This window comes from Salminus brasiliensis, chromosome 10 (genome assembly GCF_030463535.1).
Source record: "Salminus brasiliensis chromosome 10, fSalBra1.hap2, whole genome shotgun sequence".
NCBI classification, from domain to species: domain Eukaryota; kingdom Metazoa; phylum Chordata; class Actinopteri; order Characiformes; family Bryconidae; genus Salminus; species Salminus brasiliensis.
The window spans coordinates 40879871-40899802 of NC_132887.1; the positions used below are offsets into that span (position 1 = coordinate 40879871).

The window sequence follows — 19932 nt, forward strand, 5'->3', positions numbered from 1 at the left end:
CTCTGTTTCTGTCTGTATTGCTCAGTTTCACTCCTTTCGCGAACGGTCCGGAGGACACACCGGAGGAGATCCTGAGCCGGATAGGGAGTGGGCACTTTACCCTGACTGGGGGCAACTGGGATGCTGTGTCGGACTCAGCCAAGGTCAGACTCTCTCTCTCTCAGTGGTGTCCGTATTATTCTATGTGTTTTTTTTATAAAGCCTCAGCCTCATGTCCGTGTGATCCTCTCTATCTGTAGGATCTGGTCTCTAAGATGCTCCATGTGGACCCTCATCAGAGGCTAACAGCTAACCAGGTGCTGAAACACCTCTGGATCGTGCACAGAGACCAGCTGCCCAACAGCCAGCTGCAGCACCAGGACGCACAGCTGGTCAAGGTAACGCCGCTTAGGCTCCAGATGGAAACGGAAACCCAGTCTGCCAAATCCGATCTATTACCGAGTCTAAGAGCCTCTACTCTACCTGAGCTCTAGCCTTAGTGCCTCATTATATGTCCGAATGCAGAAAGCTGCGGAGCAGTGGAGGAGCTGTGTTCTCTGGAGTGATGGTGGAGCTCCATCCAGTACTTTTGGGTGGGGTGGTGATCATTATTCAACATCCTGACCTCACTAACGCTATTGACGCTGAATGCAATCAAATCCTCACAGCAGTGCTCCTGCTCCATAATCTAGTCGGAAGTCTTCTTCTCTGGACAGTAGAGACAGTTAATCCAACAAAAGCCTTTTTTTTAATACCCTTGATATCAGAAGAAACATTAAATGAGCAGGTGTCCCAATACTTTTGTCCATTTAGTGTGTCTAACCCTAATCCAGTTATCAAGTTCAGAATGCTGTGATGTCTGATAGTTAAACGTTGGGACTACATCATGTCATTATCTATTATTTATCCATGAAATAATGTAGTTCTCTCTCTCTCTCTCTCTCTCTCTCTCTCTCTCTCTCTCTCTCTCTCTCTCTCTCTCTCTCTCTCTTTCTTTCTTTCTTTCTTTCTTTCTTTCTTTCTTTCTTTCTTTCTCAGGGAGCGATGGCCGCCACTTATTCGGCCCTGAAGAGTTCCCAGCCAACCCCCGAACTCAAACCCATCGAGTCTTCGTTCCTCGCCCAGAGACGCGTCAAAAAACTGCCCTCCACCTCTCTGTAGAGAAAGAGCGCGAGAGAGAGAGGGCTAGATCGAAACGAGGAGGAGGAGGAAGATCAGCGGTACTGTATGGAAGACCTACTCCGACGCTGTGTGGACTGAAAGCGCTCTCTTCACCTTCATCAGGCTCGTGGAGGTTCTACACACGCGCTGTCAATCAGAGCAGACAGTGGATGTGATTGGCAGATGGGGATCAGGGGATGAAATGCTGGAAATTAAACGCGCCATATGTGTGTGTGTGTGTGTGTGTGTGTGTGTGTGTGTGTGTGTGTGTGTGTGAGGCTTCCGTTAAAAAGCAGAAGGCCCGTTTTTTGGTCCTTCAGCTCCGCTGTGTTTGGGTAGAGCGCAGTTCTTTTGTTTTGAGAAGATTATTGGTCTGTTTTGTTTTTTTTTTCGTTTTGTTTTTTCTGGGTTTGTTTGGGGTAGTTGAGCTGTCCAGGCTCCGCCCACACACGTGTTCTTCCATAGTTACCGATAGTTTCCAACCTGCACCAGCTTCTCCCTGGGATTGAACCCGCGAGCTGAGTGTAGGTGCTGTGATCCTCTTCTTAGGCACGCGAGGCTTTCTTACCACAGTGGGAAGAACACATTAGTGGGCGGAGCTTAGGTCGCTCACATGGTTTGCCAAATCAGGTCGCTGGAGGTTATGCTAATGTTTGAGGAGTCTCCACCCTGGACTACACGAGAACTTCTCACCTTCACACAGATCCAAGAGCATGTGGTCACGTGACTCCCGGACAGACTCCGACTGTTTCTTGCATGGGTTCCGATTCGCTCAGTGCCGTTTTGTCGCTTTGCCTCGCCGCGTATCCATGGAGACGACGGCGTTGACACTGACGCCGCCGCCAGTGTATTAACCCTCAGCAGCCCGAGGCTCTGTGGTGGCATGCTTGCGGTCTTGTGTTTCTTGCGACGCCGTGACTCGCTCTGCGTGCTGAACGCCGTCTCCTGTGTCTGGTTCTCCTCTGTTGATTGTAGCTTTCTCGTTTCCTCCCTTCTGTTAAAGAACTTTTATAAAAGGCATGCCGAACGCCATCGGGACTGAGACACAGGCAAGCGCTGGAGAGTCAGCCGCAGGTCTCGGAGGGTATTCGTAGTTTTCTTGTGTTTGTGTGTGTGTGTGTGTGTGTGTGTGTGTGTGTGTGTGTGTGTGTGTGTGTGTGTGTGTTTTTTTTAACGACCTCTTCGTTCCTCTTGGGTTCAGACGAAAGCCTATCGATCGGAGCGCTTTGCTGTCGCACACACTCTCGTCCCTTCTAGTCAAACAGGCCTCTTTCCTGGAGGCTGATCGATGAACCTGACGTCTGACGCTCGGGCAAATGGACCACTGATGTTCTGAAAGCAACATTTTTTTTCCCGCCTGGTCCTGGGAGACAACCTGGGAATTCAGCACCTAATTCCCTTTTAGCCCCCAACAACTTCTCTTTCCGGGGGGTAACTGCAGATGCATGCTGGTTTGAGCACACTTGCATGCTGATGCTCGTTTCTCCCTAATGATGTGGAACCCCAGTCTGTAGAGTCTTCACGTAAAGTGACTCGTACAGCAAAATATGCTTTAGTGAATTACGCTGGATGGACTCGTCTCAGCATTTCAGTCTGTGAAAAAATTTGACCCACCTGCTCAGATTCCCCAGCACTGTCAGTACTGAATCATTTCTGAATGACTGAAAAGATTTGTTTCACATTAAAATAACAGTTGAATCACTGTGAATCAGATCATATTTGGTTATTCACTGAATCACTCTTAAATGATGGTTTAAATATTGAGTTATGATACTGAATCACTGTGAAATGGTTTACTATGCATTACGGATTACTGAATCACTCCTAAATGACTCCTAAATGGTTTAATTGGCCTTTCATTCTAATTCTGAATCACTAAAATTACTCCTAAATGGTCATTGATGTTTAATTAGTGAACTGTTTGAAGTTCTCAAATGGCTAATCACTGAATCATCCTAAATGACTCCTTTGATGTTTCTGAATCTCCCCTAAATGATTCGCTTCCATTGCTGTTTAGTTAATAACAATTGGTTGATCACTGAATCACTCCTAAATGACTCCCTTGAGTTACTGGAGCGCTGGTGTTGAATCCCTTGGCAATATTTCAGCACAGTTACTGAATTTGCTCTGTAAATGATTCATTACTGAATCACTATCAAATGGCACCTTGTTGATTTCAGTGCCAAAATTAATTTAGTCATTTAATTGATGAATCTGTTGTGCTGAATCGCTTCTGAATGGCCCTCGCTGTTCAGGTTTGACCTGTGAGGAGGAAGTGAAATCAGAACTGAATCAGCACTGACTCATGAAGAACTGATTCCCTGTCTGTATTGATACTGATTCTGGATGAAAGAGTCGTGTGCTGCATCAAATCAGCCCGAGGGGCGGCTGGGTTTCGGGGCGGTTGCGGATTGTGGATCTTCTCTGTGCTGTATGTGTTGAGAGTATATTATATATCTATTTTCTGTTCGTAAACGGTGAGTTCTTCTGTTTCCTCTTTGCTTCTCAGAGATTCGACTCTTCCTTTCTTCTCGTCTTCTGTAACAAAAAAAAAAAAGAAAAGCTGAAACTCTTCCCTCCTCTTTCTTTCCTTTAAAGGAATATTTCAGCCTGAAAGCTGTTTTCCAGCCTCTCCTCGATCAGACCCCTCAGAGCGGTCCGCTTCTTTCTGTGGACTGATCTGTGGACTTTCTGCGTTTAGAAGAGGATGGAGGTCAAGGGCCAGTTGCGAAATTATGTAAATAGCTAACCAGCTCCGCCCACACCGGTTTTCCAGTAACTACGGCAGCTAAAACTCTGCCCACACACACATTCTAGTATCCATACAGAAAACTCCACTTACACAGGTGTCCTAGTATCCATGGCAACCAGTTAGAACCTGTAAAAACTCCACCCATACAGGTGTTCTAGTATCCATGGCAACCAGTTAGAACCTGTAAGAACTCCACCCATACAGGTGTTCTAGTATCCATAGAGAACATCCCACCCACACAGGTGTTCTAGTATCCATGGCAACCAGTTAGAACCTGTAAAAACTCCACCCATACAGGTGTTCTAGTATCCATGGCAACCAGTAGGAACCTGTAAAAACTCCACCCATACAGGTGTTCTAGTATCCATAGAGAACATCCCACCCACACAGGTGTTCTAGTATCCATGGCAACCAGTAGGAACCTGTAAAAAGTATTGTTTTAGTATTCCTTTGAGATCAGGTGCAACCTGTAAAACCTCCGCCTACACATGCATGTTTTTATCCATAGGAGTAGCTTGTGAAAACTCCACCTGCACAGGTGTTCTAGCATCAATGGAGATCAGGCGGAGCCTGTGAAAACTCCACCCAAGCAGGTCTTCAGGTATCAATGGGGATCACACGCCACTGTCGCCACAGGCTTAAGAGAACCAGACTTACAGCTTCACCTACAAACCCCCTCTGTACGAGTGTGTTCTACAGGGTTCTAGCTAACAAATTAGTGTTGTCTGGCTGAAATTCTGTCTGAAGCTGCCATTTGGAGAGATGGAGTACTACTGGTACAGCAGATGGAGATGAGGTTGGAGAACGCTGAAGTGTTCCTTTAATAACAGAGGGTGGGGGTTCTATTTGGGGCGGGTTCTGGATAATGGACAGGTTTTCTCTCCTCCTGCTGCCATGTAGCTCATGGTCTGCACTGTGCCTGACTGATTGCTGGGGTGGGGTTCGAGAGTGGGTGTGTGATTGTGGTTGGGATGAGTGTGTGTGTGTGTGTGTGTGCGCGTGTGTGTGTGTGCGCGTGTGTGTGTGTGTGAGTATGAGAGAGATTCCTGATGCCTTTCTATTAAACCCATTTCTTTGCCCTCAGCTCCGCCTCTGTCTCGGTTTCTGCTTGTGTCCAACTGATGCTGCTTCATGAGGGGAAACCTGAGCTGAGCTTAACCAAGTGTAGACCAGCTCAGTCATTCGGCGTCAGCCCGTCCCACTGTCACAAAACCCAGACTCTTCACAGATGTCCAAAAGTTTGTGGACACCCTTTCTAATGAATGCCTTTAGCTACTTAAGCTGCATCCATTGCTGACACAGATGTGCAAATGCACACATACATACAGCTTGTCTAGTCCCTGTAGAGAAGAAGTACTGCCAATAGAATAGGACTCTCTGGAGCAGATCAACATCATGAACCTATCGGCTCCATGCTGCCTAATGCCAGGCGAGGACTAGAGGGGTATAAAGCCCCCCAGCATTGAGCTGTGGAGCAGTGGAGGAACTGTGTTCTCTAGAATGATGGTGGTGGAGGAGCTCCATCCAGTACTTTTGGATGGGATGAGTTGGGGATGATGAGGTGGGGTGGTGGATCATCATCATCCAACATCCTGACCTCACTAACGCTCTTGTCGCTAATTGCAATCAAATCCTCACAGCAATGCTCCTTCTCCAGAATCTAGTAGAGAGTCTTCTTCTCTGGACAGTAGAGACAGTCACTCCAACAGAAGCAGCATCAGCTCTTTTTAATACCCTTGATTTCAGAAGAAACAGTGAATGAGCAGGTGTCCCAATACTTTTGTCCATATAGTGTACACTCCACCCTGGGGTATCAGGCCTGCTGAACTGAGAACTGTAAAGTCTTGGCATTGAAAATGTCGAATCCTCTCAGATGCTGCTGCACGTCCAGGTGTGCTGGTCTCCTGCTGGTTGGATTAGTGGGGGGCGGCTCAGTGACACACTTTCAGTACAGCGGGGGGATTTGGGTCATGGTGGGAACGTGCTCGCCTCAAGATTAATTTTTCTAAAGTGGATCTGTTTAAATAAAAAGGGAAACCAAAGAATTAGAGCAAAGCGCTCCGACAGCTCCGCCGCACTCACCAGGTGTTGTGGTGTGGGTGGAGGTGGGGGTGGGGTCTGGATTTGCTTCAAATTTAGGTTTTAAAAAAGCTTTAGTAAAGCGAATGGTTCTCTGTAGAAACATGGCCACACCAAGAAGCATAAAAGCATGGTTCCGTTGAAGAACATTTCCATAAAGGTTCTAAATGATGGAGTTTAGCTGAGTGCCGGTACTCTGTTCTACTGTGCAGCCTTGCTAGCCCAGACACGGTCTTCATGGAAGAGTCAGAAGGAGGAGACCTGACCTGCTGTCTTGTCACAGAACTCAACGTTGAGTGCTGCAGAACGTCTAGAGAAGCTAGTTTTGGAGTTTTGGACGCATGCCATGGACCTATTAAGCCCAAACAGAACTCCTTAGACACGGTCAGTAAAACTACGCTCGACAAAAACAGAGGAACCCCATTTCATCAAAAGAACACCTTACCAACTGTGAGGGTCCTGCTTCAGGGTTGTGTTGCAGCCGGTGGTGCTGCCCAATAAATCCTGGTTGCAAGTGTAAAACCATTTGTCTCCAGTCCTGCAGTCTGTCTTTCCTCCACACATCAGTGAAAGAACGGGAGGTTCTGAAGAGCTCACTGAACTCCAGCGTGGTTCTGTATGTAATAGGAGACACCGCTGCACCAACAACAACAAGTCAGCTGGTGAAATCTCCTCCCTCCTAGATCTTCCTCCATCAGCTGTGAGTGGTGTTATTATTGAACAGTGGAAGAGTTTAGGAGGAACAGCTCACAGAGAGCAGCTCAGCCACCGAGTGTCTGTCAGACCACGTAAAGTTACAGAGCGGGGTCAGGGCCGAGTGCTGAGCTCAGAGCAGAGTGCAGAAAAGCCTCCAACTGACTCAGTAACTGCAGCAGAGCTCCAGACCTGCTGCTGCTGGTAGAGCTGAGAGCAAAGGGGGACCAGCTTCATATTAATAAAGCCTGTGGGGTTAGAACGGGACGGCAGAAAATAAGCTCCTGTAGGTGAACTAGTTAGGTGTCCCAATACTTTTGTCTATTTAGTGTAAATAGAGATAGAGAGATTTCTCTGAATTCATTAGTGTGACCTTCGTTCTCTCGCCCTGTTCCTTTGTGTCCCTGTGCTCCTCCTCTCTGCAGCCCTGTTACATAACTGAACACTCAGCCACACACACACACACACACACACCTACCTGGTCTTCCTCTGACTCCTGACTGTTCTAAAGTCTACCTTTATTCAGGTATGATGATCAAACTCGGACACACTGAGAGCCAAACAGCACCCAGAAGCTCCCACCTCGTTAGTTGTGGAACTACTTTCTGGCGGAGGGATCTGACAGTATTAAAGCACATTCAGTATGAATTCAGCTTCTTCTGTGTTTCCTAGAAACTGTCGTATAAAAACAACAGAACCCTCGTTTCCCCACGTTCTCCAGCTTAAATCAGCCATAACATTAAAACCACCTGCCTAATATTGTGTAGGTCCCCCTTGTCCCACCAACACAGCTCTGACCTGTCGAGGCCTGGACTCCTCTGAAGGTCTCGTGTGGAATCTGAGCAGTCCTGTGAGTTGTGAGTTGTGAGGTGGGACCTCAAAGAGCATCAGGGAGCCTTGGGCACCATGACCCTGTCGCGGGATCAGAGGTTGTCCTTGGAGCACGGGCAGCGGCTGAAGAAAGGGCTGCGCTTCAAGCGGCACCGACCCACCATCGTCTTCACGTCCATGTTGGGCCTCAGGACCTGCCTGCCGTGGCCCGTCAAACTCAAATAGTGGTGCACAGCAGAACCGAGGTTGTCCTTGGAGCACAGTGCTCTCCTATACAGAGATTATACAGCTGTGTGTGAGTGGAGGCTCCTTCAGGCAGCTGGACTCGTTAATTAGACTCATTAATTTGTTTGTTTATTAGTTCAACAGTAAACAAAACAAAATGTCCCACTAATTTCTGTCTGTTGATATATTGCATCGTGTGTGTGTGTGTGTGTGTGTGTGTGTGTGTGTGTGTGTGATTAGTGATAGCTCCTGTCTCTGGCGGCTGTCCCATATCAGTGCCAGTCTCTGTTACTAAGCAACGGCCCAGTGGAGACAGATCGCCAAATGTTGCATTTGAAAGGCGTCCAGCTCACATCCAGCTATTCCTGACCAGCGCGGGGGAGGACGAGCCTCAGACGAGAGAGAGAGAGAGAAATATATATGGACCAACTGTCTAGGTTGCTACGGGCAACAGAGAACAGGAATGCTCAGAGAATGATGAGAGATGAGCAACATCTGAGATAGAAGTCATCAAGTGATTATCAGAGAGAGAGAGAGAGAGAGAGAGCGCAAGTAGGATGTTTGGAGAAACGAAATAGGCAGAGAGAGGAGAGGGAGGAGAGAGAGCATCTGTCCAATCAGCTTCAACGGAGTCCTAATCCTGTCCAATCAGATTGCAGCAGGCTGGTCCTGATGAGAGAGCTGCTCTGCTGCTGTTATTAATGAATGGTGCTTCTTTCCGCTAGCATCACCTCTCTCTCACGCGCTCTCGCTCTCTCTCGCTCCCTCACTTTCAGTCACTCTCTTTCTCACTCGCTCGCTCACTCGCCCACTTTCTGTCTTAGACGAGCCAAAAACATCAGCAGCAGCCGCACAGCAGGACCCATCAGCGGTCAGACGGGCAAAAAAAAAGGACGGCCGAAGCAGCTTTTTAGCATCAGCATCACATCACACTCTCTCTTTCTCACTCTCTCTCTCGCTCTCGCTCGCTCGCTTGCTCTCGGTGTCCCAGCGGATCCAAACAAGCAGGGACGGGGACGACAGCAGCCACCCAGCCACCCCAAACCACGGTCAGACGGGCAGCATCATTAGCACTGCTACCATTAGCATCATTAGCATTGTCAGCATCACCTTCAAGGCAAGATGAGGAAACAGCGGCAGGAGAGCAACGGCACGGACATCAACTCCGGACCATCTTCTTCTGCAGCCACTCCCCCTTCTCCTACAGCCCCGCCCCCTTCTTCATCCACATTCGCCTCCTCCTCGCTCCCTAAGCGGAGATCCATCTCCATGGGGGATTTCCAGCGCCTTCCCGCGGCCCAGCCCGGCTCAGAGCCTCCATCCGCACCGTCTACGGCTCCCTCCTCCAAGCTGGTGACCCCCAGCTCCAGCATGGAGTTCGAGGCGGCTCGTCGGCGCCTCCTGGAGGTGGAGGAGCGCCGGCTGGTGATCCGGGAGATGGAGCGGCGACTGGAGGAGCTGCGCGAAACGTTTGTGCGCTCTGAGCGCCAGGCGGCCGAGCACGGCGAGCTGCTGACCCGAATCTCAGCCTCCGTCCAGCAGGGGGAGCTCCGCGCCGCCGAAAACGGGCAGCGGCTGAAGAAAGGGCTGCGCTTCAAGCGGCACCGACCCACCATCGTCTTCACGTCCATGTTGGGCCTCAGGACCTGCCTGCCGTGGCCCGTCAAACTCAAATAGTGGTGCACAGCAGAACCGGTAGCTCTATCGGAAAAGTGCTAACTCGCTAACTTGCTTTTTTCACTTTCTTTGGCTTTTGATTGTGGTGATTTTTCGGACACCTGGGACTCTTCATGTGCAGGGAAGTAGACGCTGACTCCCTCTTGCTGCTCGAATGTGACGGAAAGAATAATACTTCTCAAACGCATTATTCTTTCTCACGCTAAAATTAGCTTTCAGGAAAAACTGCACTGTCTAAAACCGGCGTGTTTTAGCCGGCGTGAATCCTAATCTCACATCCTGACCCTGATTTCACTCTCTAAAGGCCTCGCGGTAGTTATAGCATGCTCTGCAACACGATTACCTATGAATTTACCAAATCTGCTAAAGTTAGCCTGTATTAGCCTGAGGAAAACATGCTGGATAAAGGTTAGCCTGAGTTAGGCTAACAGTTAGCATATGTTAAAATTGTAAGGCTAGAGTTAAAGTTAGTTTGTGTTAAAGTTAGCCTGAGTTAAGCCTGTCAGATAGGATTAGCCTGAGTTAGCATGTGTCACACCTGTTTGCCACACCTGGGTTAGTCTGCATTAGCTGGAGTTATCAGCATGTTAGTCTCGCCGGCCTGCGTCTTCACATTAGCGGCGCTGCCTCAGCAAGTTATAATACCCAAGGCTAAAGTCTTTAACCTTTGAGGTTCCTCCCAAAGTCGTTGATTGGCGGCTCTGATTTGCACGATTCGTTCAATATCACTGTAAAAATTGAGACCAGAAATGGAGGCCCTGTTTACACCTGGATCTGAATTGTATCCGGATCAGATTTTTTTACCCCGGTAGTCAAATACGTCTCTGGATAGTCAGACTGAAATCCGATCGCTTTGTGGGACGGAATATGCAAATTAGCAATTATTATTGGTGTTTCGGTTGTGGGATGTGTCTCGGAGCGACTGATGTGTTCACACTGATGGGATTAGTATCTGGATTAAGAGTCCTGGGTGAGTTTACACCTGCAGTTTTCTGTGGTTCGGCCTAATCCAGCTAGAATCCCCTTACTCCAGACGCACTCATGAAGTGACCAGGTGTGAACCGGGTGTAAGATCAGGATGGGGGAGTATAATTAGACTCCACACCGGTTCAGTCGGGTCAGTGTGAAAGCTAGGGTCGACCTAAACACCAAATCTACAGCTGCAAATACATCTCCGAGCTTCAGAACTCAGAAGATTGTTGTTTGCTCGGTCATCAGGAGGACATTGCCTGGACACTTATTTATTACATTTTTTGTGCGTTTGAAGCGGCAGAGACGTGCTTAGCTCACTGAGGCTAACTCACACGAGCATTTTTTTTCCTTTGCTGACCAATCAGGGGAATCTGAAGAATGGACCTACTTTATCCAAAAGCACATCGAACTGTTCCAAATGAGACCAAAGTGATCTTCTGTCTTTGCTTGGAGAACTTTGCTAACCTGCTGGTCAAAACAATGATCTAAAAAAACCCCAAAAACAATCCAGATTAAGAATCCAGTTTAAGACCAGTTTCTGCTGGTGGCTGGTCTTTGATGGTCAAGACGGTTGAAAAGCTGGTCATCCAGGCGAAAACAAACCCTTTATTTGATAACCCAGCTCCTGACCAGCATAGCATATGCTGCATTTGATTCTGGTCATGCTGGTCATACGGGTTGTCCAGCTTGGTCAGGTTGATCATGCTTGTAGACCAGCTAAACCATCAAACTCCCCCATACTGGTCAAGAGCTAAACTGTTCAACCATCTTAACCAGCTGGACCAGCTCGAACATAGCTTCCTAAAAAGCTGCTAAAATGACTAGATTACTTTCTCAAATGGCGGAATCGAGACTAGCAGAGCTTTATACCTTTAAAACAATAGCTAGCAAGCTCTGCTAGCTGATAGGAACGGACTAGCTTCCTGAAAAGATGCTTTGCTGTTGTTTTGCTAACCGGACTGCTAGCTAAAGGCAGATCGCTTTCGGACATGGCAAGCAGAGCGTTACACCTTTTAAAACATTAGTTAGCGAGCTACACTAGACAGTAGGGACTGGCTAGCTTCTTGGAGGGATGCTAAAAGCACAAGCAATGTACCATGCTAGCACGCTAACAGTAGCTTACTTTCTTAACGCACCAGAGCAAGAACTTTCCGTCCTCTCCAAGTGTGTGTAACTACAGCCCGATGGGCAACCAATGGGCATAGTGAGTGGGCGGAGACACTGTCCATCATTTTGTTGATCAGCCAATGGATTTTAAGGAAAGTGCAAAGCGGCGTTACACCCTGCTCAGGCACGCGGAAGTGGAGTGAGATCGTTGCTAAGCTGGTTAAAGCTTTGAAGTTGCCTTAAATAACATCTCGTTTTTATTTCCGATCAAGACGTTATTAAAATGCTCTATTTTTTTTGGTAATGTGTAAAATATCATCTCAGGTAAATGAACCTGTGAGAAAATCGGGTGTTAAACTAACCTGAGCGACATGGAGATTGGCTGTTGCGAAGAAAATGGTTACTGTTACTGAACTAGCCGTGTTTAGCTAGGCTAAGAAATCACAGCTGATTTGCAATGATAAGCAACGTTGTTGCTTAGCAACCGGGAGCAATCGGTTGATATAGAGTCCATTTCCATCCAATTCTGACCTAAATATCCTTCATTGGAGTGGATTAATCAAGCATGGCTAACGATGAGTGCAGGGTCGTCAGCACTGATGTGATTAGCATTAGCTGGTGGTCAGTTTACCTGCATTCACTGTTAGCATTGTTAGCTTCTTAGCGTCTGATCAGTTTCATTGGGTTATTAAAAATACAGGGAAAATATTTTGAATTTTTTGGAGCTTGAAACACCTTCAGCAGGAATTCTACATTTGAATATTGATATATTGATTATTAATTGATCCATAGACATTATATTCACCGGGTCAGTCTGACGGGTCAGTTCCGTACAGCTGAACAGAACAGGAGGTTTACAGGCCTACAGGAGAACGAGGAGCTCGGTCAGGACTGGACGTGTCCTGAAATGCTGCTGGAGCTCGAAGTGGACAAAAGTGGACAAAAATGAGGCGGAGACGTGGACGATTACAGAAAGTGGATTTGATTGGTTCTTCCTTGAGGATGGAAAAGGTCCTGGATGCGAGGTGGACTCACTGTCTCTCTCTCTCTCTCTCTCTCTCTCTCTCTCTCTCTCTCTCACTGTCTCTCTCTCTCTCTCACTGTCTCACTGTCTCTCACTGTCTCTCTCTCTCTCACTCTCTCACTCTCTCTCGCTCTCTCTCACTGTCTCTCTCTCTCACTGTCTCTCTCTCTCTCACTGTCTCTCACTCTCTCTCGTTCTCTCTCACTGTCTCTCACTGTCTCTCACTCTCTCTCACTGTCTCTCACTCTCTCTCGTTCTCTCTCACTGTCTCTCACTGTCTCTCACTCTCTCTCGCTCTCTCTCACTGTCTCTCTCTCTCTCTCTCTCTCTCTCTCTCACTGTCTCTCTCTCTCTCTCACTGTCTCACTGTCTCTCACTGTCTCTCTCTCTCTCTCTCTCTCTCTCTCTCTCTCACTCTCTCACTCTCTCGCTCTCTCTCACTGTCTCTCTCTCTCACTGTCTCTCTCTCTCTCACTGTCTCTCACTCTCTCTCGTTCTCTCTCACTGTCTGTCTCTCTCTCACTGTCTCTCTCTCTCACTGTCTCTCACTCTCTCTCGCTCTCTCTCACTGTCTCTCTCTCTCTCTCACTGTCTCTCTCTCTCTCTCTCTCTCTCTCTCTCTCTCTCACTGTCTCTCTCTCACTTTTGCTGATTGAATGTGACACGCTGAAGCTTTGCTGCAGTGCGAGGTGCCACACACTCTGCTCAGAAATGTGTGTGTGTGTGTGTGTGTGTGTGAATGTGTGATCTCAGTTTTGCGTGTGACGACGGCAGGCTGTGATTTTGGTTGTGTTTATTTTTAAAGAGAGACAGAGAGAGGTGCTGATTCACCCCCAGTGGGACGAGTCTCAGGTGTAACACTGTGTGTGTGTGTGTGTGTGTGTGTGTGTGTGTGTGTGTGTATAAGGGGGAGGCAAATGAGGTTACATAAAAAATCTGCACTCTCCAATGTTCTCTCTCTCTCTCTCTCCTTTGAGACAGTGCTGTGGTTACACCTGCTCTTCTATCTTGTGTGTGTGTGTGTGTGTGTGTGTGTGTGTGTGTGTGTGTGTGTGTGTGTTATGCTGTAGCCTTGGACAAGAAGGGGCGGAGCCTCCTCCATCTCAAAACATTCAGTTTTTGGCTGTGTGAAGTGTGGCATACACCGAAAAAAGGGTGGAGCCTCCTCCTGTCTTTTAAAACACCCCACATGCAGATGTGTGTAGAAAGGTGTGGCCTAAATCAAGAAGGGGTGGAGCCTCCTCTATCTCAAAAACATCCCACCTGTGGCCTCTTCTCTGCTGTTGCCTGGCAACCCTGGGCCGTCCGCTCCGCTTCCCTTCGGAATGCATCGCACCACATCCGAAGCCCTAGCTCGGACCTCCTGTCCACCCTGTGGGCGTTTCTTGTGACCTTTCGTCAGTGATGATGATTTGAGGACCTGCGCTCGGCTTTACTTTGGCTTCGTTTAGAGCAGAGCAGTGGCACACACTGAGCAGTGGCACACACACTGGCTGACTTTGATTGACAGCGGACACATTTTGGGCTAGATCATTGTGGTCAACAGGGGTCACTGCACGCTCCATCACTGTGGTAGTAACGCCTCAAAAGACTGCAGAGTTCTGTCTGTCCTTTAGGGCTGTCACGATTCAAGTGCAGTTTCCATGGTTACCAGGCATTTTCCTATACAACATTCTGGCCTATATATAAAAATATACATTACTGTTCAAAAGTTTGGAATCATAAATAGCTTTTATTCAATATTTCCAGTACACTAAATGAACAAAAGTATTGGGACACTTGCTTCTTCTGAAATCAAGGGGATTTTAAAGCAGCAATTTAAAGTAGCTGAATGTGTTCATTAGAAGAAGGGTTGTCCACAAACTTTTGGACATATAGTGTATATTTAGGCCTGTTTTTATTACTGAATCACTGATCTAATCTACAGTGGCAGCCCTGCATTCTCTGTGTGGTTGGACTCTGTTTCCATCCATTCCTCATCCTAATGGTCTCTCGCTCTCTCTCTCTTGCTCTGAGTGTTTGAGTGCAGGAGACACTGAAGCTGTGGAGCAGGTCAGCAGGGACCTCCGTTGGCAAAGTGCAGCTCACAGCAGACTGGAAGATTCTGTACCAGAGAGAGAGAGAGAGAGAGAGAGAGAGAGAGAGAGATGGTTGGTTGAGTCCACGGTTCTGTGGGGTGTGTTTGTTAATGCTGGATGTGTGTCGGCTGGCTTCCGTTGGGACACAGAGCCCGTAATCTAGGGCGGTTTCATGGTTGCCTGGTTACCTGGTTATTAAACTGATCAAAAGTCACTTGCTGAAAAACAAGGTGAGCGTAATCATCTCCGAAATAGACTGAGGCTGTGTCCCAAATCAACTCCCTGTACCCTATGTAGAAAACTAGACATAACCCCCCCCAACCCTGCCTCCTTCTAGAACTCCAAAATGCTAACACCCATGTCAGGAAGACAGGTGTATCTGGCAGAGAGTGGCTGTGTTCCAAACAGCCCCCTGCACCCTATGTAGGGAACTAGACAAAACTCAATCAAAGCTCCATCTGAGTGTCCCAAATCAAGGCTGTGTTCCCTGTACGTTTTGTAGTGAGCTAACTGAGGATTAAGTAATAACAATGAAATCCATAATGCACTTCAAAACGTAGGGGACGAACATATGCCCTAAATTGACTAGTGTATCCCAGAATGCTTTGCAACTTTTAACTTTTTGTGTAGGCAGCCAGTTAGCAGTTTGCGTGCTGCTATGCTATTGTTTTACAGAAATCTAGTCTCATTAGTCTGTTCCCTTCTGTAGAGTTATTCACCACATAGGGCACTAGGGTTTGATGGGAGTGGTTTGAGACGCAACCTCAGACGCTTACACATTTATGAACAAAGGGCTACTTTAGCTAGAACCCCCTCTCCCTATAATAATAATAATAATAATAATAATAATAATAATAACAATAATAATACACACTGGTCATCGTTGTGATGCTAGCGGAACATAAACGTCCCTCGTTGGTCTGCATGTTTGTAAAAGCTGCTTCGGTTGAACTGATGGGTCACTAGACGTGGACATACCTGTACTGTACAGCTGCATATCAACCACCTCACACACCACCTCAGCCACCTCACACACACCAAACTGCATCTACTCCAGATTCTTCTCCAGTGGCCGTTTGCATAAAATATGAATTTCAAGGTGTTTCAGGAACTGATGCTCGGATGCTGGTTCTAGTAGCGACAGGGATAAGCTCTTAGCGTAGACATAGCTCTGTTACCCAGCGTGTCCTGGCACTCCTGACCAGGGCATTCTAGAGCGCTAAATGTTGGCCAAGCCATTCCAGGGCTCTCTTGGTGGCCAATTCTGGCACTCACACTATTGGCCAGGTCAGGTTCTGTTGTTCAGCCCTTCTAGAGCTCTCCTGAAAGTTCTCCTCCAGACATTTAGACATTGACCAGCACTCACACTATTGACCAGGCCATGATCGGTTGAAAGGCCATCCTAGAACTCTAGAGAACTAGAGTCAGGCCGTACAAGAACTCAGGTTCTAGAATTTTAGAATTGTCTCCCAGGTCATTTTAGAACTGCCCTCAAGGGTCACTTTTGAACTCTGTTGAGGGGCTATCCTAGACCTCTTTTGGCTAGATCATTTTAGACCTCTGTTGACCGGGTCATTTGAGAAGTCTGTTGGCCAGGCCATATTAGATCTCTGTTGACCGGGCCAAATCCAGGATCTGTTGACTAGATCATTTTGGAACTCTCTTGAAGGAGGCCATTCTAGAACTCCTCTGTTGCTCAGGACGGTCTACCATGATGTCGTCTAGATATGCTTTCAAGGGCCATTCTTGAACCCTCTTAAACGGGCATTCTAGAACCCATTCCAGATCCATTCTATTCTATTATGTTCTATGACGGTCCTTCTAGAACTTCCTTGAAGGCCCGTTCTGGAACTCTCTTAAAAGGCAATTCTAGAACCTCTGCTTATGATGGTTTTATTCAAGCAGCCACTCGACTGTCGAGTCCATTAACCTTAAACCACAGACCACCACTGACCACCACAGTACTATAATGTATATTATCTCTCTCTTTTTCTCTCTAGATGTGTATATAATGTCGATTGTCCATCCGATGCCTTACTCAGTCTGTACATGGCATATACATAGTGTGTACACAGTAACTGATGTATGGACTCGGCCCTGGATTTGGCTGGGACTCCTCTTTCTTGTCTTTTGCATTGCTGCTCGTTTAGAGGCGCTTAGAACAAAAGGACAAAAAAAAAAACAAGCTTCTCCAAAGACCTCAGTGACTGGGCCCACTCGCAGAATGAATGTACCGTGCTGTCCGTCTGTCTGTCTGTCCGAATCACTAGAGTTATTCTGTAGTTTTATTTATTTGCTGCGGAAAGCCTGAGACCAGCCGGGCTCTCTGTTAACCCTTAGAAGTCGTAGTTCTGTCCAGCGATAATTAATGTTTCTTTACTGTGATTTTTGGGAAAATTCCAGTGATAACTGTAGGCTTCTAAGGGTTCTAAGGGAAGCCCCTGATCTTAATATACCTTTTTTATTTAGTACGCAAATACTCAAATAGTTTATCACTCTTTAACTCCTGGACCTAAATTTGCCATCTCTGTTCCTGCTGTTCTCAGTTCCAGGTTCTCCGCAGTGCTACCTGAATGTACCGCTGTATTATACTTGCTAGTGTGCTGTAAGACTTTTGCTTTATATGAATTCTTACTTACTTACTACTTACAAAACACAACTAAGCTCAACCAGGCTCTGTAGTCACATATTTATTTAGTCTTCTTTTCTGGAGCAGACCCCCCCTCAGTTCAGGTGGTATGACCTCGCAGGTCCCCTCTGTTGTTCATTAGGCAGTGTCTAATCTTCAGAGCTGCAGGACGTGTTTGCTCGGTGGGCTGGTTGCGCAGAAAGGCTGAGCTTCATTGTAATAAAGGGGCCTGCTGATCTGCTGGTCAGCATAATTTGAGAGGCCACTAGGACAAAGGAAGTGCTTTGGACAAGTGAAATTTTACCCTCCGTTCTCTGAGCCTCGCCGGTCGATTCTGACATAAAAGCAGGAACACATATTCAGCCATGCTTCAGAGAGAGCCAGAAAGGCTGCAAAAGCTCACGTCTAGAACTGAGATACTGTTCACCAGATCACCGTAGAGCTCTCTTGACCACACAGTTCTAGAACCCTGTGGAAGACCATGGACGTACAGGTCAGTAGAGCTCTCCTAAGCAGGCCTTGCTAGAACTCTCATTTAGAACTGGTGAACAGCTAATTATAGAAATTGTAAAAGTAGAACTCTCCCAAAGGCCGGTTTTTGAACTCAGTCAAGAGTCCCCTTAACCAGATATTTCTAGACCTTTCTTGTAAGCCCAATTTAAAAATCCTTAAAAATCACAGCTCATTCTACAGCTACAGCTCTATTAACCAGGCCATTCTAGAAACTGCAGAAGTAGAACTCTGTTGACAGACCTATCTAGAACTCCTTTTACGTTTCTGTTACCTAGAACACTCTATAGCTCTCTTAAACCAGGCCATTCTAGACCTTTCTTTAAAGCCCAATTTAGTAAAGTCCTTCTAAATCACAGGCCATTCTAGACCTCTCTAAACCAGACCATTTTAGATCTCTTGAAAGCCCATCTTAGAACTCTATTCATTCTATAGCTCTCTTAACCAGATGGTTCTAGAAGTTATAGAGGTAGAACTCTGTTGACCAGGCACTTCTAGAGCTTTCTTGTAAGCCCAATTTAGAAATCCTTAGAAATCACAGCTCATTCTACAGCTCTATTAACCAGGCCATTCTAGACGTTGCAGAAGTAGACCTTTCTAAAACTTCTCAGAAGTCTCTGTTACCTAGAACACTCTATAGCTCCCTTAAACCAGGCCATTCTAGACCTTTCTTTAAAGCCCAGACCATTTTAGAGATTGCAGATATAGCACTCTCTTGAAAGCCCATCTCTATTAATTCTATAGCTCTCTTAACCAGACGGTTCTAGAGGTTACAGAGGTAGAACTCTGTTGACGGCCTCTCTACAACTCCCACAAAGAGCTCTCAACATTTCAGTACAATGCAACTTGCAGACGTAGAACTCTCTGAACCAGGTCATTTTGGAAAATGCTGAAGTAGAACCTCTTGAGATTCCATTTTAGACTTCTAGTTGATCTAGTTGATCTGTTTACTGGCCAGAACCAGAACTTGTAGAGGTAGAACGCTGTTGCCTGGCCATTCTAGAACTCTTAGAGGCAGAACTTGGGCCATGTTTGAGCTGCAGAACTAAAATTTAGTGTGGCTGTCTCAAAACCACGCCTTCGTACCAAGTCTTTCGCGTCAGTCTGGTGAAGGGACGTCCCGTGGTGGGTGGGTGTACACAGTGTAACGTGAGAACAGCAGGCTGGTTATTATCATCTCTTGATCCGTGCAGAGAGAAATGGGGCGTTTATTTAATCTGATAAAAGGCTGCAGGTTGATAAGAGCAAATCCCTTCACTCGATTCTGTTCCCACAGGTTTTGATGCAGCGCTGCAGTCGGACCCTCTCCAAGATCACACAGATCATTTGAGGGATTTGGAGAAAAACACTTATGGTGCCATTAGCATGACGCAGAGGCGTTGCGTAACGTGGCTTTGCGGCTGCCAAATGGCAGCATTGGCCCTGTCCAAAAAGAATAGAAAAAGAGGCGGAGAGCTGCAGCTTTAGAAGACCCTCTAAAACGCTGGTGATGCTGGATTAGCACTGAAACAGATATCCAGCTACGTAATCAGATACACTTCACTCCAGCGCTACAACATTAATCTCCTCTTATGTCATGCGGCGAGGCTCATTATAAGCTTCCTGGCACTGAGGCCGAGACAGAAGGAAGCGGGGGGGCTCAGGGAACGTGGGTAATAAGCTGAGATTTGAAGCAAAGCCTCATTTGATTTGATGTGATCATGATGTTTCTTCTGCTCCACTGTATTTCCTACACTGTAAACATGAATGTATGTAAAGCTCTGACTGAATGAATGACCTGAATGTGCTCTGTTTTAAACACTGGCTCTGGTCAATGTCCAAAAACACTCACATACAAAAAAACACACAATAAACTTGATTTAACAGCAACATTTCTGAGGTTTGTGAAATTCTTCTCTTAGCCTGAGCCCGAGTGTCACCAAAGTTATAGTATTTGGTTGCTCCATCCAGTACTTTTGGGATAAGTTGGAGAGTTAGGGATGATGAGGTGGGGTGGTGATCAATCATCCAACATCCTGATCTCACTAATGCTCTTGCTGCTGAATGCAATCAAAACCTCACAGCAATTTTCCTCCAAATACTTCTGTCCGTATGGTGTATGAACAGCTTGTTTATGGTCTATCCACAACTGGTCTATGACGTTTAGGTGTTTTCAGCTTCACCCTTTTACCAGATGATTTGCTGGTCTGGTAGAATCCATTCTTCGAGATTGGAA

General features: G+C 46.8%; 2 protein-coding genes across 6 annotated transcripts in view; both read left to right on the forward strand.

The window, feature by feature from the left end:
* The window catches only part of rps6ka1 (ribosomal protein S6 kinase a, polypeptide 1), a 45203-nt gene extending 40228 nt beyond the window's left edge, over window positions 1-4975 (forward strand). For all 5 annotated transcript variants that reach the window (XM_072690143.1, XM_072690140.1, XM_072690142.1 and 2 more), the window contains 3 exons: window positions 26-143; window positions 240-377; window positions 1018-4975. In XM_072690143.1, the coding sequence (XP_072546244.1) occupies window positions 26-143; window positions 240-377; window positions 1018-1140 (379 nt within the window). In that variant the 3' untranslated portion in view covers window positions 1141-4975. The remainder of the gene's footprint in view (window positions 1-25; window positions 144-239; window positions 378-1017) is intronic.
* A 3122-nt stretch (window positions 4976-8097) lies between these two features.
* LOC140564556 (TMF-regulated nuclear protein 1-like) lies at window positions 8098-19586 on the forward strand. The gene has a single exon (XM_072690137.1). It carries the CDS (start codon window positions 8843-8845, stop codon window positions 9395-9397), a length of 555 nt encoding a protein of 184 aa, XP_072546238.1. The 5' UTR covers window positions 8098-8842; the 3' UTR covers window positions 9398-19586.
* Window positions 19587-19932: the final 346 nt, after the last annotated feature.